Below are 25,962 nucleotides of genomic sequence, written 5' to 3' on the forward strand. Positions count from 1 at the left end.
TTTCAAACAAGACCAGAATTATGAATATAGACCATAGGGTTTAAGAGCTGCAGACGTTTTAGTTTGGAGTTGTCGTTTTTCAGAAAATGCTCAAAAATAGAAGTGCTAGCTAACAGGTTAAAACATTACATTATCGTCATTGCAGGAGTGCAATTTGCTGGTTGTCCTGCAGGTGACCTTGTAACTTTGTTGTCTTACGATGCACTTATGAATGAACGATTACTCCAGAGCACTCGTAGATCTACGATGATTTTCAAGTGCAACTTAAGTTACGAAGCTTTTGGGAAACAGCCCGTAATTCTAAGATGATTTGTACGATCGTTTTTACGATCTACTTAGCCTTAGGATGCTTTTGGGAATATATATATATATATATATATACTTATTGAGACTACAAGCTAGCTAAAGCCGGCGAATTGAGCGTATTCGCATCTGAATTTCATGTGCGAATGAAGCGAGTTAACTTAGAAACATTCAAACTAAAAACAAACAGTTTGATTTATTCACTTCATTCGTTTCTGGGTTGAATGCACAGTAAGATTAGCGATTTATTGTTTTTAAATATGGTTTAAATGAATTAAAACTATTAGGGATGCACCGATAAGATTTTTTTGGGCCGATACCGATACCGATTTAAACAGACAACTTCTGGCCGATACCGATGCCAATACCGTTATTAAACAGTATACAATACTATACATTTGATCTATTAGCTAGTTTATTTCTGCATCAAATTATTTTTACTGAACTTGGATTTTATCTAATTAACATTCAACTGACCAACATAATAAGAGAGGCACAAAATAAGCTAAAACAAATATAAGAAGACAGCATGACAACCTTCAAAGGTTTTTTTTGCTATTCAGCATTTATTTTATTAACAATATTAACAATTTTTTTTTTACATATAATGGATTTCTTTATGCAATTAATTAATAAACAATCGGTATCGGCCTTTCTCGTGCTATTGTCGATATGCCGATGGTTTCAAATTCATCAAAAATTGGCCGATAAATATCGGCGGCCGATACATCGGTGCATCACTAAAAACTATGTTTGCCTTAAGTTAATCAGTCTAATTATAAAAAATATGAATCCTCATATTTCTATTTCATTAATAGCTCTGGTCGGGGGGACAGCACCCCCCTTCCCCCAAACTCGTATTACTATTATAACAGTGAATTATGCATTATAACATGCAACTAAACCAAACCCTAATCCTGAAGGGGGCGAGAAGTGCAGAGTTGCGTCCGGCCACATATTTAAAACACATTGATTTCTAGGTGGAATTTCTATGCATGTATAATTACACTGTAACACCGTAAAATAAAGTGTAACCAAATAATTATTTCAAACATTTGATGAGGTTACAGTTGTTTCATATCCCCAAATAAATATAATGCAAAAAAGTGTAGACAGAACTGTACAGAAATTCTGTTGATGGAATTTGATTTCAAAGTATTTCAACTTTATGAAACTCATTCTGTTCATTTCTGAAATATTTCTCAAACTCATTTTCTATGTGTCACTAATATGCATTTCTATATCAGTTTTCTCACGAATTAACAGTATGTGAAATTTCTTTCATTTATTTGAAACAATTGTAAGCCAGCACACACAGGGAGGCTTTGCTGTAAAATACACCTGCATACATTCAAACAGCCATTAAGAGCTTTATTTAGACACAATAGGGAAATATTAAAAAGGTCGGCAGGCGTAACATAATGACATTTAGCTTTATAGTGCTTTGAGTTACAGAGATATACACAGACATTATTAAGATCTCATCTGCCTGTTAATCGCTAGAAGTGAATAAGTTTACTCGCATTATATTATTTCAAATCTCAATGCTGATATTTCTTCTTCATCCCTCATGCAAATATAGTTCATTTATCTAAATTTAAGTCATGGTTTTTTATCTGAAAATGAGATTTTAGAGCTTTTTTAAAGTGAAAATGAATAACTTCAGTTTCAAATCTGTTTCTCAGACAACGGGATTATATTTACAGATTACACATTTGCTTTCATCCAAAGGGGGATACAGGTATATGTTTTTATCAGTAAACTAGGGGTCATAAGGGGTCAGTTTGATAAAATTGAGATAAATATGGTATATGGTTTGTTAGGTTAGGACAATATTTGGCCGAGATGCAACAAGTTGAACATTTGAAGTCTAAAAGTGAAATAAAAATAAAAATATTGAGAAAATTGCCTTTAAAGTGTCCAAATGAAGTCCTTAGCAAAATATATTACTAATGATAAATACATTTTTGATATATTTATGTTAGACAATTTACAAAATATCTTCATGGAACATAATCTTTATTAGAGACAATTACCAGTTTAATGGTTATAAATGCGTTGGTTATTTAAAGGGTAAATGGTTATTTAATGGTTTAACTGCGATTAAAATGTCCAACGGTTAGTATTACCACATATATTTTTTTAATTACCATTCAACAACCTAAAAACCCCTCATAACCTTTCCACAAATTCAACAGTCCTATAAGACCTAATAGACACACGTACAAATAAACCAACCCCTCACCCCTCTTAATCCTCACCTGTCTGTCTGTCTGTCTATGTGTATTTAGCTGGTGTGTACCCCCCAGAATTTTTTTTCTTGTTTTTATTTTATGTTTACGTCACTCAGAGCTGTTTTTCACCTTTCTTTTTTAAATATATATGTTTGTTATACCTTTATGATATAAAAATTATGTTGTCCTCAGGAGTCGGGGGTGGGGGGGGGGTTTGTCTGGAAAAAAATGCCATTTAACAGTGCCAGTGTCATGGCCCTACCTTGTTATATGAATAATCACATTAATATATTATTCCAAGGTTATCCAGTTGCCAGATCTTGTATGAAACACATCCTACTCGCACAATAGACACATCATACGATTTTGAACTTATTTTTGTACTCAACCTGACAACCAACAACTCGGTTGTGCTGTTAAAATCTACACAGGTAGACGAGGGAAGTTGAATCAAGCATTACTATTAATAATAGGATTAGAAAGCTGAGGTGGTACTATGGCAAAAAATCTAAATAGCTGCAAATTTAAGAACAGCTGGATGGGGGAATTTAATTTCTTATTGCGAAGCAGTTCCCATTGACAATTCCTACCCTTTTTGCAAAGTAAGTTGCGCTGATTTTAGTATCGGACACAGTGAGAAAAATGACATAATGCAGCACAATAAATCACAACGACATAGACATTAAAAATACCTATACTGCACATTGGCTGCTTGATCGTAGCTCAACGGCGCCACCATATTAGTAGTGGCAATTTCCCCATTAATCTCATAGCAACTGGAAGTAACAATGCAACTTGAAGCAGACTATTCATAGCTAGAGATATCGCCATTTAGCTATGAATTTTGATATTTAATGAGAATTAATTAGTTAATTTATATATATATATAAATTGTAACAAGTATTAGAGTTAGGCTATATTAAATTATCCTGTAATTCGCGGGTTATGGTTTCCTAAAGTGAAACATATGAGGAGGCATTGGGACGTTGTTGGAAGTAGAGAATGGTTTTCCTAAAATAAGCCATATATTGTTAATCATTTTACATGTATGCTGTAGTATGTGCATGATATAAATTTAGTGCTGAAAAAACAAATCCAGACCGTCACTCTTTGCACCCAACCGCAAACCCCCCTGGGTCATAAAGTTCACCTGATTTCTCACAACATACGCACTCAGATGACTTGCTGATTTGTCTTGTGTTTATATGAAAATCTGGTTTACTCGTGTTTTATCTAAACTAGACGAACATTTATCTCACAACCCCAAATGTGCCATGATTAATATTATTTATTTGATGTTTATGTGAACAAAAGTGCACTGACATATAAAATCTATTTTACATTTGGATGGAAATCAGTACATTTCTAGAAATAGTTCACAAAACCATGATAATACTGATACCTGTGATGATTTTGGTCTTTATAAAAGTGATGTAAAATCTAGTTTCATCTTTAATCTTTAATTAATATCCTAATGATTTTGGCATTAAAGAAAAAATAGCATTTTGACCCACGCAATGTATTTTAGCCCATTGCTACAAATATATCCGTGCGACTTCTGACTGGTTTTGTGGTCCAGCGTCACATATATTAAAAATGCCCTTTGTGGTTGAAATTGACATGAGATGTGAAAGTATATTGGTATGGTAAACAACATGTCACCACGATTCACATTTGATCCCGTGTGTTTTTGCACATGTGAAATTCATGTGGCTTTATTACCGGAAGGACTACAAATTCAATTCTATGCGAAAAGAACGTCTGGATTATGAGGAAAAACACAACGAAATCGAAAAATCTGTTTGGGTTTTTTGAGTTGTTACACACAGTGGAAGAAATAAATAAGTAGAAATAGACTTAAGATGTGATTATTTTCACCGAACCTTTCAGGGTTTCTGTATCTGTGTGCTGCTGGTCTAATTAAAGAAACATTTGATGTATCTGAAGCCCTGAGGCGGGGGATAAAATTCATCCAGTCCCCCTCACCCCAAATACAGCTATGATTTATCTCCTTTATATATATATAAGTGTGTGTGTGTGTGTGGACTCTTCTCTTAGAATGCTCAACAATCATAGTTTAGTAATAGCAGATCTTCAGTAAACTGGGTCAGCACACACTATGCAGTGGCGCCCCCAGAAATGTTTAATGGGGTGACCAGAGGAGGACATTGTAAATCATGGTGTGGCACCAAAAAAAAAAAACCAGTGTGTTATACCTATTTACTTGTGTTTCTGGTTAATGTAACATTATGCAATTAATAAGAAATAAATTGCTCTTTAAATAGTGCATGCCCTTTAAACTAGTCCTTTACAAATTGATATGTCCACATATATATATATATATTAAATTTATTTTTAATATAGTTTTTGGTCAATATCCATGTTCATTTATAAACTAAAGTTATTATTCTAAAAAAAATCACTCTTTCTGGTTGGGGTGGCCAGTGTCTTCTTTTTAGGGGTGGTCGTGGCCCCCCAGACCCTCTTGGGAGCACCACTGACACTTTGTATGTGTGTGTGTGTGTGTGTGTGTGTATGTGTGTGTATATACTTTGAGAAAGCATTATGGCAAAAGAGAGAGAGAGATTGTGATTTACATATCTGCTGACACAACACCAACACTGCGGAGAAAACTTCAGGAGACACTTTGATTAAAGAGTTATTAAATAAACATTATGATGAGCATGGACATTGGTGTCATGAGGAATTACATTTCTAACCGGTGCATTCTCAGATAATTCATGTCATGTTGGATATCAGTGTTTATCTACAGCTCATTAGAGAGAGAGTCACACAAGCGTTAGAGATTATAAAGTATCTGTACCTGAGGCGGTGGTAATCCTCCGGCTCCGAGCGGGCAGTCCGGCAGCATGATGCTCCGTTGAGGAGTCCCACATTGGCAGTCAGGTGATGGGTTCATCATGGTCCAGTTTCCCTTTTCAAAGATCTCAGTGATGGAGGGATCTACCGCAGGAGTCATCCAATCAGTGCCCACCGCTGGATTACAGGGATATTTACTAACAGAGAAAGAAAATACACCAAACATAAATCAATAGATATTTAAATCTCTACACATTATTTACAGTGTATAATGTACTTAAGGTTGTATTGATTTTATTTTTCTATCCAAACATCAAGTAGCATCAAATACCCATACATCACTTTCACAAACACATTCATTGCTATGCTCATTCAAAACTATGCTCAAGAAGATCCAAGATCCATAATGAGGTTCAAATCAATCAAGGATTTACAGGGAAAAATATCCATTGAGCATCAGATCTGTGGGTAAACAATGTCTTGTCAATGATAACTTAAATAATTACTCATTACAGTCAAGCCATAGAGAAGAGCATCTAGGAACGCTTAACATGTCGATCACATTGAGTTTCACTTCTGTCAGCTGAGAACCAGACGCCGATTGCATAAACATCATTAAAAAAATGCTTTTATATCTTTATTTAGACAAAATGTTTCACTTTCAAACACAATCATGTAATTTTTAAATTCCCCTTACACACATTGTATGTGAAGTTATACAGGACAACACTCTCATCCACAGATGCTTTGTTTTGGGTAGAGTTTTGCTTCATTTAGTGCTCACATAAGAGTGTTCACATTAAAAATGTAAAAATGCATAAAAGTTTTCTGTGAATGTGAGGTAATGTGATAGAAAATTTCTTTACATTAATGCATAAACGTGTGTGTACTGTACTTACGGTATGGGGTTGCTGCTCATACAGCGTGTCCCAAATCCAGGATTTCTGAGCAAAGCGTTTGTCACCTGCTTCACCTGAGCTACACCTGCATCATCAAAACTAAAACACGCACACAATTTGACACATTTTTTTAAAAGATCAATATTATTTTAGCTCACTATTCACAAAACTCATGATCACATGACTCACAATGTGTCTGCAATGATTTTCTCTCTAACACTGATGTTTGAGCTTATGAATGCCATACTGATAAAACTTTTTTAGATTAACTCGGCTATAATTAAAGTTATTGAGTCCAACCAATGTTATATATTATTACTTATGAAACATGTATGGAGGACGAAAATTACTTAAATTGAGCATATAAATAAATAAATACATAAATGAATGAATAAATAAATGTAGAAATACAGAAATAAATAAATACACAAGTAAATTATTAAATTCAGAAATAATAAATGCAGCCATAAATAAATTAATATATTGTTTTGTCAAAAGTAGTATCAACTTAAATTTTTTTTATTTTGCACCATTTCTGTCATCCCACAATTACTTCAACATGTATTTCTTTATTTCAACATCTCTTTATTTTTACATTTATTTATGCATTTCTACATTTATTTATTTCTGTATTTATTTATGTGTCCGTACGTTAACAAAGTAGGTGGTCCCAATTTCTCTCGATTGGTTAAAAAGGATTGATTATGTTTTCAGAATGTAATTTTCAGGACCCAAAAATTCATCTAAAAAAAATCAATAAAAGGAATTTCTCAATCTATGTGTGTTTCCTAAAGACCCTTTCTGCAGGTGTATAGTGTGTGTGTGTGTGTGTGTGTGTGTGTGTGTGTGTGTGTGTGTGTGTGTGTGTGTGTGTGTGTGTGTGTGTGTGTGTGTGTGTGTGTGTGTGTGTGTGTGTGTGTGTGTGTGTGTGTGTGTGCGTGTACCTGTAGAAGGTGTTCTGAGGAGCTCCATACATCCATGGCTGAAGCTCCAGGTTGGGATACTCCACAAACGGAGGGACAATCAAAGAGAAGATAAGAGCCAAACACACAAAAAACGCTGGCAAAACCACCTGACAAACACACAAACACACAACTCAATACATCTGCACCTCTTCTGCACCTTTACAACTTAACAGAGTACAGCTTTAAAAGGATAGTTTGCCGAAAAAACATTTACTCACCTTGAAGTTTGCATACATTTCTTTGTTCTGCTGAATACAAATATAGATATTCTGAGGAATATTTTGGGCACTATTGACTAAAAAATACTATGGATGTGAATGGACAGATCTGTTTGGTTATTAACATTTTTAAAAATATCTTCATTTATATTCAGCAGAACAAAGAAATTTGCACATGTTTGGAGCAACTTAAGTGTGAGTAAATCACGAAAGGATTTAATTTTTTCGGTGAACTATCCCTTTATGGTTTTAGTGATCAAATGTAAATAAATTCAAATACATACAGAACCAGAAAACTTCATCTTTCGATCTATGTTTGGATGAGCAGACGGTCTCTGCTGTATGTGAATACACGCAACAAATGACCTGCATTTACCAAAATATATTCAGATATAGCAGAATACTGTATCCCACAATGCAATGCACTTAACTTGAAATTTCCCTTTTAATAGTTGTGTCCCGAATGGCATACTATACACAGTGCACTTAAACTATGCACTATGTACTCAAGCATCAATTTAAGTGTAGCATCGTCCCAAATGGAGCACTTAACAGTGCCAGACGAGGGCAAATGACGTCAAACGTATAGTATGATGCAAATCAATGTCTACACTTTATATGTTGCGCTGATCCAGTCATCATCAGACTAAAGTGTAATCGTCTCCACAGGTTAACTTTGATCTCATGCAGGGTTGCCAAGTCCATGTTTTTACCACCGAACAATATGACCTAAGAAAATAAGTCCTAAAATATAAAAGAAGTGAATTTGTGCTCAAAACATGCAAAAACTAAAATTAATCTTGAATTTTTCTTGAAGTGTTTTAGAAACAAGTAAACTTATTTAAAGATTTTGTGTTTTTTATGTCTGCGGGTTGAACATACCTGTTATCATTGGGATTTTAAAAATAATGGAAATTTACTGAACCCTAACTCCCCCCGCACTCTCATTCAATTCCCTCCCCTTCAAAATCATTTGCATACATCCGGCCCCTCGCCTCCAACGGGAAGTAAACTGCAGCAGTGTTCGCGAAGTTTAGTAAAATTTTCTGAAGACGGTGAAGTTTACATTCTTTTGAGTGGCAGCAAAGGCAGCCAATCTGCGTCAAGTGCTTGCATTTCATATTGAGGTTGCCAGTTAAGCCTGAAAGGAAGCAAAACCAAGCGTTTAAACTCCACCACCCTAATATAGCTTTCTGAGAGAGGGTTTTAGGAAGCTTCTAAGACATTACAGACCCAACCAAAATGTTGTTGTCTACATGTCACATCACAGAACAAGGATAAATACCCCGTTCAATCATATTCTATGTCACCTTTAAACAGGTTGATGGGTGATAGAATGGTAAAATAGGGGTGAATCCCAGGAAAAACTGGAGGATTGATGGGTATGGGGTTGAAGCAACATCAATAATGTGATACTTAGCCCCAGGAATGCTAATATTAGCAGATGAACCCAGCCACAAACCCAGATTTTACCCCCAGAGTGAGATTTTCACCGAAGAACCCCCCTTCCTCGGAATGCCTTTGGGTGAGTTTTACTGTAAAAACCTGGCAACCCTGCTCTGATAGTTTGGCCTCGATTCCGTCACATACAAATTGGGACTGTTGAGTGCATGAAGTGTCCAGCATTACACACTTAATTTATATATATAAGTAGGCTGTATTGAGTAGTGTTTGTTGTAGTATTTTAATGTTCCATTGCAAATGCTCTCTCTCTCTTTTCTCTCTGGAAGATGTACGGCGTGTGCTTGTGTTGGCTCAGTTAAATGTGTAAAAGGGTTTGATTAAACACTTTTAAACATTGGCACGGTCACCCATCATTCCCACTATAATTAATTTCTCTCCATTCTTCCTCTCTTCTATCTCTCTACATGTTCTTCTTTCATTCCAGCGCTCTGCTGACAGCTGGAGCGAAACCAGCGCAAACAGACCTCAGAAAAAGAGAGAGACAAAGGGAGAGCGAGTGAGACAGACACTGAGAACGTTAGAGAGAGAGAGAGAGAGAGAGAGAGAGAGAGAGAGAGTGACACAGAGAGATGGCACGGCCTCACTCCAGCTGATTAATTACACTCCATGATTGTCCAATTAATTCAAACACCCAATTCAAACACTTTCTGTTTACACTGAGAAGAAATGTAAATGTGCCGGAGACTGAGAACGCATGGGGAATAATGAAGGAGAAAACAATAGAACATCTTTCCCTGGAGAGAAGAGAGATGAGCATCAGCCAAAAAAATAAAACCAAAAAGGTGCACACTGCTGGGATTGTTGTGTCTTAACCTGTGAGAACATACAACCTTTTCAAACCTCGTAAAAAGAGATTTAAACTCATTACATGCGAAACATGATCTCAGTAGTATTATTCAAAGCGATTTGTGTGTATCGCATGGGTTTAGTACACATACGGGGTCGCATTGTCTGACAAAATCTAAATTGGTTTAACATACATAAACTATGAACATGCTTAGTAGTCATCATCTCTATTGACAGCTACTATAACTCACGTACATGTACTGCAGCACGGGTTTGAAGCGTTTAAATCAGGGGCCGTCAGGAAGGCTGTGTAATAACTGCAGGATGCAGAAGACGACTCCACTTGCAATTTTAACTGCATATTCTCCATTTACTGAGCCACAGGTCTAACTCCCTGAACTGATACGAGGACACGTTCTCATGCTTCACTGTGGAGAATATTCATTTCATGAGCTCACGGTTCAATTTTCAACAAGCGTTGCTTTTGATGGGCCATTGCATATAGTGGTAAACAGCTTCGCTTGAATCCATGCTATACTCAGACCAGCCTAAACCCATTACCGCCTCTTCAGACATCTGCAGATTGTGAAAAACGATGGAGACATCCACTGAAAGGAAGAGGCTGTTTTGCTCTGTTTGAGATTTGAATCAATTGGTGAGCGTCCGTGCAAAGTCCTTTGGTGAGGTGTCTGATGGTTTTACCTGAGCAATAATTCCTTTTCTGCTTCTGCGGGCATGGTGGAATCGCTTGACAAATAGAGCAAAAAACTGCTGTCTGATCAATGACCAGCCTGTGATGACACTTGATCCTTTTCCATTAGCACACATAGGGCGCTGTGTGTCTGTAACATAAACACCAAAACAATCATACAGTGCCTCATTCTTACACCTTACTCACTGTTACAGCTGACTGCTAAAAGCTTCCCCACTGTTACAACTGACTGATTGTTACAGCTTCCCCCGTAACAGCTTCCCCACTGTTACAGCTTTCCCACTGTTACAACTGTCTGATTGTTACCCACTGTTACAGCTTCCTCTGTGTTACAGCTTCCTCAGTGTTACAACTGACTGATTGTTCCCCACTGTTACAGCTACCTAGGTGTTACAGCTTCCTCAGTGTTACAACTGACTGATTGTTACAGCTTCCCCACTGTTACAGCTGACTGATTGTTCCCCACTATTACAGCTTCCACACTGTTACAGCTTTCCCACTGTTACTACTGACTGTTGTTCCCCACTGTTACAGCTTCCTAGGTGTTACAGCTTCCTCAGTGTTACAACTGACAGATTGTTCCCCACTGTTACAGCTTCCTAGGTGTTACAGCTTCCTCAGTGTTACAACTGACTAATTGTTACAGCTTCCCCACTGTTACAACTGACTGATTGTTTCCCACTATTACAGCTTCCACACTGTTACAGCTTTCCCACTGTTACAACTGACTGTTGTTCCCCACTGTTACAGCTTCCTAGGTGTTACAGCTTCCTCAGTGTTACAACTGACTGATTGTTCCCGACTGTTACAGCTTCCTAGGTGTTACAGCTTCCTCAGTGTAACAACTGACTGATTGTTACAGCTTTCCCACTGTAACAGCTTCCACACTGTTACAGCTTCCTCACCATTACAACTGACTGACTGTTACAGCTTCCCAACTGTTACAACAAACTGATTGTTACAGCTCCTCATTGTTATAACTGACTGACTGACTGACTGCTACACCTTCCCCACTGTTACAACTGACTGATTGTTCCCCACTGTTGCAGCTTCCTTGGTGTTACAGCTTCCTCAGTGTTACAACTGACTGATTGTTACAGCTTCCCCACTGTTACAGCTTTCCCACTGTTACAACTGACTGATTGTTCCCCACTGTTACAACTTCCTTACTGTTACAACTGACTTAATGGTACAGCTTCCTCGCTGTTACAACTGTCTGACTGTTACAGTTTCCTCAATGTTACAACTGACTGACTGTTACAGCTTCCTTACTGCTTCTTTACTCTTACAACTGACTAACTGTTACAGCTTCCTCACTGTTACAACTTCCTGATTTTACAACTGAGTGAATACAGCTTCCTCAGTGTTACAGCTGACTGACTGTTACAACTTATCCACTGTTACAACTGGCTGATTTTTACAACGTCTCCACTGTTACAACCGAATGACTGGTACAACTTCCTCACTGTTACAACTGACTGACTGCTAAAACTGACTGATTGTTACAGCTTCCTCCCTATGACAACTGACAGACTGTTACAGCTTCCTCACTGTTACAGCTTTCTCACTGTTACAACCAGGGGCGTTGCACAAGATCTCGGGCCCTATGCATAGGCAGTCCTGATGGGCCCCATGCCCCACCCCATAATATATTTCAGACTTTTCAAGGGCCCTCTCTTCCTTTGGGGCCCTGGTAATCAGTACTGGTTTTACCCCCAGTCCGACGCCCCTGGTTACAGCTGACTGTTACAGCTTTATCTCTGTTATACTTTTTCTCAGTTATATTTTAATTATTTTAACTGCCTCAAGAGTTGTTACATACATGGCAGGCACCTGGCTCTCCTGATTTTGCTAAGCAGTTGATGTCCTCAGAGCAACATTATGTTAACCCTTGGACAACATTTCAATCAACCAATCAGATTTAAGAAATAAGTTTACAGTTTGTTTCCAGTTTTCACTATTCATTTCCTCTAATTTTAGGGTTAATTTATGGCTAGGGCTGGGGATGGGTTTATCCTGGGGAGACACAATGTGGTGGTTTCCCGGACAGGGATTATCTTAAGCCAGGACTAGTCCTTAGTTTAATTAGGAAATATAACTAGTTTGAACAAACATGCCTTACTAAAACATTGCTTGTGTGCATTTTGAGGCACAACAAAGGGCACTTATAAATTTTAAGATTTGTCAATGCAAGTTGTTTCAGTTTGTACAACTCTTACATTTACTTTAGTGTATGACTAGTCTAATCCCTGTCCAGGAAACCACCCAATTATGTTGCCCTGAGGACATCTGTCACTTGGCAAAATCATGTAGAGCGCAGGAAACCCTAGTCATATTTTTAAAAATCACAGAAATTTCAGATTACTGTTTGATTGATTTCGGTTTTTCAGTGGATAATTTTGTTTTGTAATGTTTCCATAGCATCCGTACTTACCCTCCACTCGACGAGTGAATCTAACCTTCGCATCTGCATCAAAAACAATGAGAGATATATCGTACAAAGTCTTGATGTCCTCTGCATCTGCTGAATTTCTAAAAGACCAGAATGTATTTATACTATATAAAATTTGTGTTTACCACTTTTCACGGTGTCTGCAGCTTTGAATTCGAGAGCAGAGCTGATGGTCTGTGTTCCTGATACCCTTGAGCTGCTTCTGCGCTTTTCTTTCAGAGTTTCACTCTTATCTGTAAGATATTAACACACACACACATACACAAAGTAGAGGTTAGTCTGGAGTGTGCAGCTGTGATCCTTTCAGCTCGTATTCAACAGGCTTGTTCTTATCTGGCAGAACATTAACACACACACAGAGGTTCACCACTTCCTCACAGCTCTTATTCAAGTGGTCTGTTCTTATTTGAGACGAATCATAAAGCCCTTAAAGAGAAAGAACTCTGTTTCAACAAGCAGACGTTATATACTGAGGTCACAACACGTCTTAAAGGTGTAATCTGTCATTTCTGCATCAATGGGTTCACCAGATATGATCTAAGGGCGTGGTCAGACTTGATATGTTTGGTTTGATTTAAACGAACTCTGGTGCGATTGCTCAGTTGGTGCGGTTCATTTAAGAAAAAAATTTAAATGGTGCCACCTGAACTCGGTGTGCACTAAGAAGCTTAAAAGATGGTTCTGCTTCCAAATGAACTATGGTGTGGTTGGACTGATATGTGAACGCACTTGGGCCAGAGACCTCGCAACGATCCAAAAACAGGATGTGATATCACAAGAAGCGACCCTGATTTTACAGTGGAATGTGCAGTGTTTGCAAAAACTAAATGAGCAGAGGGCAAATGTGGAGCAACGGAGAGGTAACGAGCCTCATTAACATTTGGTCCATCGAGCATACTGAAAATAAAACGCATGAAATCCCTTCATGAGATCTAAGCTGTTACTAATACCTCCATATAAAGACTCATAAATTAAGCACCTTTACTCCAGAACGCAGCATTGTTGTTGGGGATGATCGGAGTTCCCGACTGTCTCTTAAATGGATCATCAAAGCCGACCAATCGGGTGGTGATCTTATCCTTATGCATTAAGGTTTGTTATCCTTAGGTTAAATGCCAGTATGAACGCTAAGTGAACCAGGACTTAATAAATTGTTTAATTTTTTGGGTCCGGACCAGGGAACCAAAAGAACTGAACTACAAGTATGAACACGCCCTTAGATTGGCCTGCATAGTGACCTCTCATATTGTGAGATAGGACCAAGTATTTTAACATTATGAAACTTCCACTTAGTACAGCAAATCTAATAATTAAAAATAATCAAGCAAATAATTTCAAATATGTCACATGAAGTTGTCAGAGACGGCAAGATATGAAAGTGTAAAATGTCAAAAAATATTCAGTGAAGTTGTTACCATGAGATCCCACATCAACACCTGTATCTTCAGCCACCTTCAGAAAGATCTGTGAATTCAAACAGCAGGAAATTCAGATTCTTTCAAAGCTGAGAAAGTAACAATAATCCACTACGCAAACTTCTAGATTCAAAACAAGTTCGGCTTCATGAGTAGCATTTGAGACAATTGTCCTCAGCAAAAATAGCAGATTTAGGATAGAAGTCTATGGTGTGAGACATTCAAGGTAAGCAGAAACATGAAGCTTGAACCTCGATGAAATTCTGGTTCACTTGTCAATGAGTTTCTCATTTTAACATGATCTATGGCAAGGGTGTCAAACATAAGGCCCGCGGGCCGAACATGGGCCACAAAGGTGTCCAATCCGGCCTGCATGATGATTTATTATTACAGTTTTACAGGTGGAATTTAATGATTTATGAATGATTTTGGCATTATTTGGCAACACAGAGAGGATAAGGTAGAAGCATAAGGTAGGCCTTTAATTCTGTTAAGGTTCCAAGTCCTTTCAACCTAAGATCAGTGAGGTTTTATAGATGTAAATTTGTGTGTATGTGTTTTTTTCTACAGTATGAGTATGTTCGTGTTTCTGAGGACTTTTAGTGAGATTTAATACAATTTTGCTAGTTTTCTTGTTAATTATTTTGTAGTTTGTTTAGTTAAAGAGCAAAAATGTGCAGTTTTTAGGTGTGTCCTTTAAAATGCAAATGAGCTGATAATGCAAACACTGATCACCATAATGGTGGTTTGTTGAAATTGAAACTCAATTGTGCTGTCAATAAGTGCTCTCTGCACTAAATGGCAGTGCCGTGGTTGGATATTGCCGATTAAAGGGCGTTATTATTATAATAAGATCCCCTTTGGACATCATAAGGGGTGTGAAATCTGAATGACCTATATTTCAATTAATGGTTTACTAAAACTAAGTTACTGGGTTGAACTTTTTTACATTTTCTAGGTTAATAGAAGCACTGGGGCCCCAATTATAGCACTTAAACATGAAAAAAGTCTGATTTCCCATTAATATTAACACAAAAAGTTATTCTGCCCTCTCACATGGTGACGTTATTTACCATCCGGCCCTCAATCTAAAATAAGTTTGACACTCCTGGTCTATGGGAAGCTGCACTTGTTATGTTTGAAACACAGGATCTAATCCAACCCCAAGCTAACTTTTTATTTTATTAAATCAAAATTCATATGTAAAAATATATAAAAAATGTTTGCATTTGTTTTATGATATAACTAGAAGTCTATACAAGCAAATAATAAGTGGATGGCTCGTTTGCTGAGGAGTAAAACTGGTCCCTGTACCTCTTCCAGGCTGGTGTCTGAAATCCCGTAGCTGGTGATGCCCAAAGCCTTTTTCTCCAAGTCCAGCTCTTTAAACAAAGATGCGAAGCTGCCGTCGGTGGCGCCCGTGTACGGCAGTAAAAACACGAGCTCTTGACCTATCATCTCCAGAAACTCCACCTCCGGCATGTGCCGTCTCACCAGATGACTCACTTCGGCCAAATCTGATCAAGTTGCAAAATGGAAATACATTTGCAGGGTGAGATACAGTCATGACGCAACATGAAACTCATATGTGCCTCCATGTATGTTCAAACCTGGTGTGTCCAGGATGGCAATGTCACTACAGATTCCCTCATCAACGCTGGATTTATCACACTGTTGGACACAAGACATGATTGGGAATATAATGTAGCTTTTGTTATCACTGTATGACTTTGCAGTGCTGTGAAGGGCAGTGTACCTCTCTAGAATTGGGGGTGCTTTGTGATGTCACTTGTTCTTGATTGGCTCGTGCAACGGTGAGGTAATAGCCTCTCCCGTATGTTTTCTTGAGGAAGAGAGATGAACCGCAGCAGCAGAGTTGTCCGTGAGAGATGATGGCAATGCGATCGCCCAGAATATCTGCCTCATCCATGTGATGCGTAGACAAGATTATAGTGCGACCTGGAAAACACACACACACATATAAAGTCAGTATTCAGTAGCAAACGTTGACTTCTGAAGGTCTCATTTGAATCCGAAGCGCAGGTGTGATAGAGAACAGGAATCTCTATATACGGATGCTTTTATATGCTGAAATGTGTGCGTACTTGTCGTGTACTCTTTCCCTTCGTACAAAGAAAAGTTTCTTTCCTTTTATATTCGCTCGAGCTCTCGCTAAAGCCAGACACCCGTGGGGCTCAGCTGCATTATTTCTGCTCTGACTCTGTGACGAGTCGGTAGGAGTTCAAAGCCTCCGTTATTTGATTTGCCAAGAGCAGAAATATCATGAAATATCATGCGCCTGAGCTTCCCGAAGGCAGAAGCGAAAACGTTTCAGAGTATCTCATGTTTATATTGAGAAATGTTGATGTTGGACCCTGTAAAGGAGATATCTGGACAGACAAAGTCAGCGCCCCGTTTGCTATAAAACCGCACACATGTTTGGAGTTAGATTGATCTGTGTCAACACGCTCATTCAGCTCACAAAATAAACAACTATGAGACTAATGGATAGCAACGCAGATAGAAAAATACAGAGGGGGATGACTGCTTTGATTATGGTAATATGACAAACAACAAAGATGTGACAACATGTGAAAATAGATCAATATATAAACACATACACAAACATCAGAAATTAAGAAACAGGCATCTATGACAAACATGTGGGGCAGATTTTTTACATATTGAGGAGGGCGCAATGCCAGCTTGTCGATCCCAAAAAGTGTGACACAAAACACGCTACTGGCAACAAAACCCAATATATCCATCAATGCAAATGCAGATAGCAATGTGACGTGAGATACAGTGAAATATCAAGCTGCATACTACCACAGTACGTTGGTTAACAAATTGTTCTTTATGAACAAATCTGACTGAATCATTTTAGTGAACGAACTGAAAATGAACGGGGTAACTTAGATGAAACAAAATTTCCACCACAATACCACAGCATTTATTTTGCACAGTCTGTCATTGGCACAGTTTGTGTTTTGGCGATGTCTGGATGTGGGATTTGTCTCTCATGCTCAGTCCATTGCACTTGTTCATGTTGAAAGGCTTTGGCTGTTTATAAGCAGAGATGGGGTTGTTGAGGTAATACCACAGGCTTTGGGATGGGATCACGGCTTGCTCTCTATGAAGGAGATCGGATTCAGTTTTGCGTACAGTCCTTTTGCTTTACTCTTATTCCATTTACCATTACTTACGTGAGATTTGAAAAGTTAAGGTTAAGACAACTTCTGATGTCAACGCATTTTCCCAGAAGAGTTCAGGTTGTTTACAAGCTTTCTAAAGGCCTGGGTATACTTCACTTTTAGACTGGATTTTTGTAAGTGCGAATATAAAGGAGTATGGGGTATGTAGGCCACGAGAGTTATTTTGTCGCAATGTGCATGCTTTGAATGCACGCTCGTATGTGCGTATGAAACAAAGTTTTACTTGTTTTCTTAAAGGGATAGTTCACCCAAAAATTCTGTCATCATTTTCTCATCCTCATGTTGTTGTAAACCTGTATGATTTTTTTCTGATGAACACAAAACAAGATATATTGGTAAATGATGGTATGCACACAGCTGATTGTAACCATTAAAATTCCATAGTAGGAAAAAAATATGATGGAATTCAAGAGATTCCATTGTGCAAATGACTGTTTGAGCGAATGACAGTGGTATTGATAACATAGTAACCAATAGTAAATAAAACAAGGCATGCTTATGTAAAAATAGAGACCGGACTGTATTTACATACAGTTTGGCAAGTTATACATTTATTAGCAGTGCAGCTTGTAATTGCCAAACTGAATGCTGTGCACAGAAGAAGGAATGGAGCATTTTACATGCAGGGACAAGCAGCAAGGGCATTACGACGATGTCGAGCCGCATATATGATTAAGATGATGACAGCTTATACGATCGGTTGCCTAGGTTTAATGTTCGCGCTGTTAGAATTTATTCGGCAAATGTGTTTCTGTCTCATTTATTCTTTTTCGCAAAAGTCAAAAACCACCTTTGCAACCTTTTTTGAAAAATAAGGTATTTTTTTCCAAATTTGGCATTCATTTCTTATACGTATACTATATACTATACTTTATACTATAAAATGCGCATAAAATCAGTGTGATAGAAATGCAGTAGTTACAGAGTCCAGCTGATCTTTCATGTTCCTGTTAATAATGTTTGAGATGAAAGTCTGTGTCACGGTTTCACAATTTGTTAGCATTACTCATTTTATGTTATAATAAACTGAACTGTATTCAGTTTCGAATCAATAAAATCAATAATAATCGCTTATGAAAATAGTTGTTAACACATTTAACTATTGATTAGTTGGTCTGTGATGTTACATGCCCCCACATTACCATTGTTTTGGACAAAGGACATGTGTCCGCTTCATAACCCACACTGTAAAAAAATTCCGTAGAAATTACAATGTTATTGCAGCTGGGTTGACGGTAATTTACCATAAATTTAAATTTATGTTATTTACTGGCAAGAGTTTGTTCAAAGTTAAATACATTTTAAATATCTTTATCTTTACAGAATAAAACTATACTATAACAGCCTCAGGCAAAGCATTCTGGGAACCAGAAATCATCATCAACCTTTTTCTGTTTTTTGCTTCAGATTTTGTTTCCCAGAATGTTTTGCTTGATGCTGTTTTTTGACTTTTACTCTGTAAAGACAAAGACTTGTAAACGTTTAATGTTCATTTAACTTTGAACAAAATGTTGCCAGTAAATCACATACATTTAAATATACGGTAAATTACCGGCAACCCAGCTGCAATTTCTACGGAATTTTTTACAGTGCAGGAGCTTATAATTAAAGTCATGCACTTTTCTTCATACAACGCAAGCTGAATACCTGTCCTTATAAAATCATGTGTTTCTTCAAAAGCAAGGCGAGCTGTGAAACGCAGCACAGGGCAGCGGGAGTTACGTGACAACGTAGCAGGACAGGACAGTGACGGAGGAAAACTTTATATTTTGACATTTGAAGATTTGACTATTTAAAAGCAGCATAAACTGTTTTTATGTAGGACTTAAAATATTTTATTATATATAATAAATATTTAGCTATAATAAGTAAAAAAATGTAATTGAATAAATTTTAGGATTTTATCCGATTAGTCGATTAATCGAAAACGATCATTGCCAGATTAATCGATTATGAAAATGATTGTTAGTTGCGGCCCTACATTCTACCACTGCTGTTTTTTTACACTGTCATCAATGGCATTTTTAACATTTTGAGATATTAAAGACATCATGCAGACGTTGTCTAGATTCACATCATTGGGTGTCAAAGAAACAGCCTTCATTAATAGCACACTACAGTGTAGGTTTATTTTAGCGTATCTGTGTTTCCCATCATCTGTCTGATCAGCTCTTCCATCACCGATGAAAGTAAAGTGTTAACAGCTTGATTCATTAAAAACTGTAAAAAAAAAAAACTTTTTTCACATTATTCACAGACTGACACATAGATCAGAGTTAAAACACTACAGGAGTGCTGTCGCTAGGCGATAGATAAAACCCGTTTAAATACAATGGCTTAAACTAATCTTTAGTTTTAATGCTTTAGGTGGACAGACTATCAGCTTCCACATCTGCAGTGAAATGATTATGTAGAAAATGTGTAATGATATATTGCCGATAGCGATATGATCTTGTGGGACTAAAATAACATTCAAAGCATTTTAGTTAGACTAATTGTGTAATTATCAAGTGTCTACTCATGATTTGATTAGTAAAGGCCATTATAATCATTTAGACAAATGGAATGATGTGTATTAGTGCTGTTAATTTAAATGAGCGCTTTTTTAAACAAACACACACACACAGAGAGATTGAACAAAGTGTTTAAAGGGGACATATCATAAAAATCTGACTAATGTTTATGTGTTTAAGTGGTCCCCAGTGATTTTATCAACATAGAAAATGTAAAAAAGATCAATGCAGTAACTTAGTTTTGGTAAACCATTCTCTGCAAGCATGTGGAAAAACATGTCTGAAATGTGGATCCCCTTGTGATGTCAGAAGGGGATCTTATTATAATAATACCACCCCTTAAGAGAGAATAGACAGCATAATTTAGTTTCAATTCCAAAAAACCAACATTATGGCGATCAGTGTTTGCATTATCAACTCATTAAAATTTTACCCAAAAATTGCACATTTTTGCTCACATCTACAAATGTAACATGTTATAAGAAAGTATCTGTGGAGTATGCTTAGCTAAAACTTCACATATGCTCTCTGGGAACACCAAAGATTTATTTTACATCTTAAAAACATATTTTGAATTGCCCATTTTAACTCTTTCCCTGCCAATGACGAGTTTTTCCGGCAATCTGTATTTCCGCTATTATTCCCCAGGTGGCGCTCTTACCATGCTTATAAAACCCAGAAGTATTCCCTTAGGGCAAACAGTTCAAACTCTGTGTATGTTTTGAGCATTACTCTGAATCTGATCTCTATCAAAAAACCTTTACAAAAATGCAATTATCTCAAAATTTTGTATTTTTGAAGAAACCTACCCATACTTAAGAGGTGATAAAAAGAAAACAAATAAAGGTAAGAAGAATTTTTTTTCTGAAAGCAGATCTGGTCTGGTCAGGTCTGTTATTTTATTTGATGTTTATAGTTTCATAGCAGTTACGGTGCTATAGGGTTTGAAGTAATGGACAGAAATCTGCAGTACCTTGTTTATATTTGAGCAGCAATTCCCAGATGCCTCGGCGCGCATACGGATCCACTCCTGCGGTCGGCTCATCCAGAATCACGACACTGGATCCGCCCACAAATGCTATGGCGACAGACAACTTCCTTTGCATCCCACCTGTATGATTATCCCAAAATATCGCAAAATATCAGTTCACACCACAATATCATGCACTGAACTGATATAATCTTAAATTTGAACATACAACTTAAACATAAAATAGAAAGAAGTGGAGATATTTGTGATGAAGTCTAGAAACAGCCCGTGTTAGATATTCACGCCTCCTGATCCACACACCTGAGAGGTTCTTGGCAAGGTCTTTGCGTTTGTGAGGCAGACCCACGTCTTTAATCATCTGATCTATTTCGCGCTTCACCTCTTTAGAGCTCCGCCCCTTCAGACGAGCATAGAAATAAATGTGTTCCTCCACTGTCAGACTGAAATAAAAAAACACGAATATATAAATGCACAAAAAAAAACATGCTATTACTAACACAAACGTTCACATAAAACCTACAGTTATCAGCAGCTTATCATTAGGAGATGAGAAAAAAGTGGGGAGAGAAGAGGAGAGAAGATAAGAGGAGAGTCATTACTCATTGAAGAGGACGTTGTGTTGCGGACACATTCCCAGATGTTTCCTGATTGTGTCCATATCGGTGCGAATGTCGTAACCATTAATAAAGGCTGTACCAGAAGTGGGAGCAAAGAGACCTGTCAGAATCGACCTGATAAAACATATGAGAGATGACCATTAGAAAATGAAACAGTGAGTATTTCATCATAGAAAATTAGCATTATCACTGTATGTCACTATATAACAGCAGCTGGTGACTCAAGATGACACAGAATTTTTACACTTTTAAGAAGTACTGACGCTCAATCTGCAGACGTGTATGAATAATGCATTTGTTTGTGATAATTTGTGTCTATGCATAATGTATGTTTTTACTTAAAATAAATCTTTTCCCAGATGTAAGCTAAGTCGGACAAAACCTCACTTAAGCAAAGTAATTATTTATTTAGTTAGGGTAGACCCATAGACTGTAGAAAAATAGTAGCCTGGCTCCGCCTTCCTACGTGCTTCTGCTTATTTTTCATTTTGCTTCAGCATTATGTCTGGGATTTCTCTATAGAGTTTCGTTTTCTCCTGCAAAAAACTGCAGGACCAATCAGCGAACAGATGGGGGAGGCTAAGAACGATGACGTTGAGGTCGTGCGTCAGTTTGAGTTGTAGTTCAGTAATGGCAGCGGAGAAAGACGTGAGAAAAGCTATTCGGTCCGTTGTTGCAAAACTGCCGAATATACAGAAGTTAAAGCCGGAGCAAGAACCAGGTTTGCTAAGTTTTGTTTGTCTGATTATTCTGACTTGTTGTTTCCGGACGGTTTCGGTGCATGATATACGTCACGACCACACGTTAGCGATTGGCTTTGGCAGATCCTGAGTGACTCTGGGCAGATCCAATAGTTTTAAACTTCAACAATGGACCCTCCTTAACGGAAGTAACGCTTTGCAATGGAGCGTGGCCAGACTCTCTGTACAAATGAAATGAATGTACGTGAGTCTGGTTGGACCAGGCTAGCGCGATAGTGAGCAGGAAGTAAAGCCGTGAAATCAAGGCCCCGCCCTCGCTATCGCAGAATGCACATATCACAGATGTCAATCATGACGTGACACCACTGTTTTTATAGGATTAAATAACTAACTAAAAACAAACTTTTTTAAAAAACAAACACTTGAATTTACATCAGCATGATAAAAACTACAGTAAATGATGGAAATGGAAATGTGTAATTAAATTGTTTAGTTGGTCTCAAGTCCCATTGAATAACATGGGAAAGGCGGAGTTTATGACCTATACTGGGACCAGTCACTGGGGGGCAATCGAGCTGTTTTGGCTTCACTTTTCAGGGCTTGGGGTAGACAGGTAGGGTTATGGACTAAGTTGGTCTATATGTTATGCATTATAATTAGCTTTGCATTGAAATCCAATCGCTTTTCACGATGTGCGATTGTTATTAATAAACTCACATAGTTGTAGTTTTTCCAGCACCGTTGTGTCCCAGGAATGATGTAATTTGGTCCCGATAGAAGTCCAGACTGAGTCCGTCCACGGCGAGTTTATTTCCCGTCTTATACACCTTCACCAGGTTCCGGATACACACGCCTGCTTTCATACTCATGGGAGGCTTCTCCAGGTATCCTGCAGGACAACAAACAGTCATACAGATTCATATCTTTATATCTTCGTGTGTGTGTGTGTCAGGGTTATTATAGTTTTAAAAAAAATATTAGTTTTTATTTTTATTTCGTTTTGTAATGTGTTATTTTATTTCAGTTTAGTTTTAGTTCTTTTTAGTGGTGCATAATTAGTTTTGATTTCGTTTCTATTTTTCAAAAATCATTACTTTTAGTTTTTATTTAGTTTTAGTATAGTTTTAGTCTTTAGCATAATATCATGGTTGTGTACATACACCTTGCCAAATCTGGAAATGTTAAAAATAAGATGAGAATAAGAGGATTTAAAAAAAAGTTATGTTTATTTAGTACTCTCAATCAAAGGCCGGGACAAATACCACACCAACCAACACTCTAAATTTTGTTGTGTTATTTGGGTAAATATAATATACATATATAAATATACATGTTTGGTTATAAATAATCATATGCTGGGTTGTTGTTAACCTAAACATGAGTTAAAACAACCCAGCATTGCATTGAAACAACCCAGCATATGTTTATTTATAAACCAACATATGTGTTCTGTCTAATATTTTCCCAGCATTGGGTTAAAAATAACCCAGATAATTTAGAGTAAATCTTACTTGTACAAACTTATGGCTGTGCACAACAACTGAAAATCAATGCAAAGTTTAATGTTCTGTCTATGAGTGTCCATTTCTTTACCAGAAGAGATCGCTGCACTAACATATTTATTTGTTGACTAAATATTAATATATAATATTATTTGTTGATTATCCGCAAAGGCATATAATGGTTTCAGATAGTTAAGCGGACGTTCTGTATAACATAGCAACCAAAAAGCGTCAGCTAACACTGCCAAGCAAGCGGTTGGCGTCAGCGTTTTCACCCATATTTAACGTTTTAATGCTTCCGTGTACAGTACACTGAGATAATTAAGCCTTCTTCAGTTATTGTAATGGTTTACCAGCAGAAACAAATTGTCTTACTAAACTAGCCGTTAGCAACAAGATGATGTTTTCTGAACCGAACTGTTCGGGGGCAGGGATCCAGTGCCCTGACAGCATCATACACATCATGTGACGCTGCTGTGCAGGTCACGAGTTCTAATAGACTGCCACCTATTGGTCATTAATTATCCAGCAACATCTGCTCATTTGCTTATGATCCGGTAATATGAGTGACTCCGTGTTCAACTGCTGATCCAATAACATTTAAAAAACGAAAACGCAAGTTTTGTTTTCCTAAATTTTAGTTAGTTTTAGTTAGTTTTACAGGTCCACATTATAGTTATAGTTTAGTTTTAGTTTTTTTTAGAAACCTTCGTTTTTATTTTATTTCAGTTAACGAAAATGTTTTTTCACTAATAGTTTCAGTTTTCGTGATAGTTTTCGTTTACGATAATAACCCTGGTGTGTGTGTGTGCGTGTGGTACCGCTCTGGTCTTCCAGTTCTTTGATTGGGTCAGGTTCTGCATCAGAACCCACTCGAGTTCCACACCAGTACGAGGATGTAAATGGAAAATACCACGGCTTGGGGATACCGTATTGTCCTGAAAGAGAAAGATTTAGATTCAGAGTTTGATTATAGATTACATGATCAATAAAACATCCAAATCCATAGAAAATGGTCACATTCCAAAGCTTAATTTAAGGGGGGGGGGGGGGCTGTATTTCATGCATTCTGACTTACTAACACAGTTAAAAAGTTGTAATCCTCGTGCTAAACAAATGCAAAGTGTCAAAATGCAGTTAAGTATTTCAAACTGGGTAAAACTCATGCCTCCTCTTCAAACATGGGTACCTGTTACATAACAATGACCCTGTATTCCTTTTAAGGGCATTTCCCCCAGAAAAGCACACCCACATGTCAATTAGAGCGAGAACGATGAGGACACTTATTAGCATTGTTCTTTGGAATACAATTGCATGTGACAGCTTTGTGTTATATCAAGACTCAACTTTAAAATTGAAATAAAACTGCATCAAATGTCTGTGTTTTATTGGCAATTGGTGCGTTTGTACATATAATATAAACAACATGAACATGTAGTGAATCATAAGTTATCCAGAGATAGTGGGATAAGGTTTTGTGTGTGTCGCTTGCTCGTGCCTCTCTTCTCCATCTGGATGCCTCCGGGATTTCGTGCTTTTCCGGAAAGAATCACTAGAGCTGATCTGTCTTTTATAAATCTGATCAAACTAAAGACTCTTCAGAGATATGAAGGATGTAATACGACTCTATACTGTAGGTACTCCAGGTTAACATGACATGAGCAGAGACAGCGGGTGTTATGGGATCTTTAAATTCATGTCTTTAAATGCACTTTCAATTAAAGGGAAACCAACGAGGAAGAGTAAATTATAGTTCAGTTATAATTTACTCCTCATGGATGGTGAGAAGATGATGTATGGAAAGATATTCACAGCTGGAATGAAGTAGTCACATGTACAGTATGTTCTGCTGGTTAAATAATAGATAAGATGTTCATGTTTCTTTCAAGCCTTCGTTTAGGAACTTCATTTACTTTCATTTAATCCAAAATCATTTTACGTAATCAGTTTCTAGCCTCCATCTGACAGTTTAGCGCAAAACCTGCCATGAACACAGTACATGAATACACAGAAAAAGACTTTTAAATCATATACAGTACAGTGGATAAGTACTCAATTTTTCAATTTTCAATTCTCAATATGAAGTACTTTTCTACCTGTTTATCACTCAATTTCTCAACTACACCATTAGCTTGCCTGAAAAATATAAATTTTT

The 25,962-nt window shown here is 37.3% G+C and overlaps 1 protein-coding gene across 2 annotated transcripts in view; it reads right to left on the reverse strand.

Moving 5' to 3' along the window:
* LOC135783446 (phospholipid-transporting ATPase ABCA1-like) overlaps positions 1-25,962 on the reverse strand; it is a 165,262-nt gene that overhangs the window by 52,827 nt on the left and 86,473 nt on the right. For both annotated transcript variants that reach the window (XM_073811797.1, XM_065294172.2), the window contains exons 18-32: positions 24,629-24,745; positions 23,023-23,194; positions 21,587-21,718; positions 21,288-21,427; positions 20,970-21,107; positions 16,025-16,227; positions 15,879-15,939; positions 15,583-15,785; positions 14,269-14,317; positions 12,979-13,086; positions 12,836-12,868; positions 10,392-10,531; positions 7,201-7,328; positions 6,257-6,355; positions 5,362-5,554 (exon numbers count right to left, since the gene is read on the reverse strand). In XM_073811797.1, the coding sequence (XP_073667898.1) occupies positions 5,362-5,554; positions 6,257-6,355; positions 7,201-7,328; positions 10,392-10,531; positions 12,836-12,868; positions 12,979-13,086; positions 14,269-14,317; positions 15,583-15,785; positions 15,879-15,939; positions 16,025-16,227; positions 20,970-21,107; positions 21,288-21,427; positions 21,587-21,718; positions 23,023-23,194; positions 24,629-24,745 (1,916 nt within the window). The remainder of the gene's footprint in view (positions 1-5,361; positions 5,555-6,256; positions 6,356-7,200; positions 7,329-10,391; positions 10,532-12,835; positions 12,869-12,978; positions 13,087-14,268; positions 14,318-15,582; positions 15,786-15,878; positions 15,940-16,024; positions 16,228-20,969; positions 21,108-21,287; positions 21,428-21,586; positions 21,719-23,022; positions 23,195-24,628; positions 24,746-25,962) is intronic.

The sequence above is a fragment of the Paramisgurnus dabryanus genome, chromosome 2, assembly GCF_030506205.2.
Source record: "Paramisgurnus dabryanus chromosome 2, PD_genome_1.1, whole genome shotgun sequence".
In the NCBI taxonomy this organism is placed as follows: domain Eukaryota; kingdom Metazoa; phylum Chordata; class Actinopteri; order Cypriniformes; family Cobitidae; genus Paramisgurnus; species Paramisgurnus dabryanus.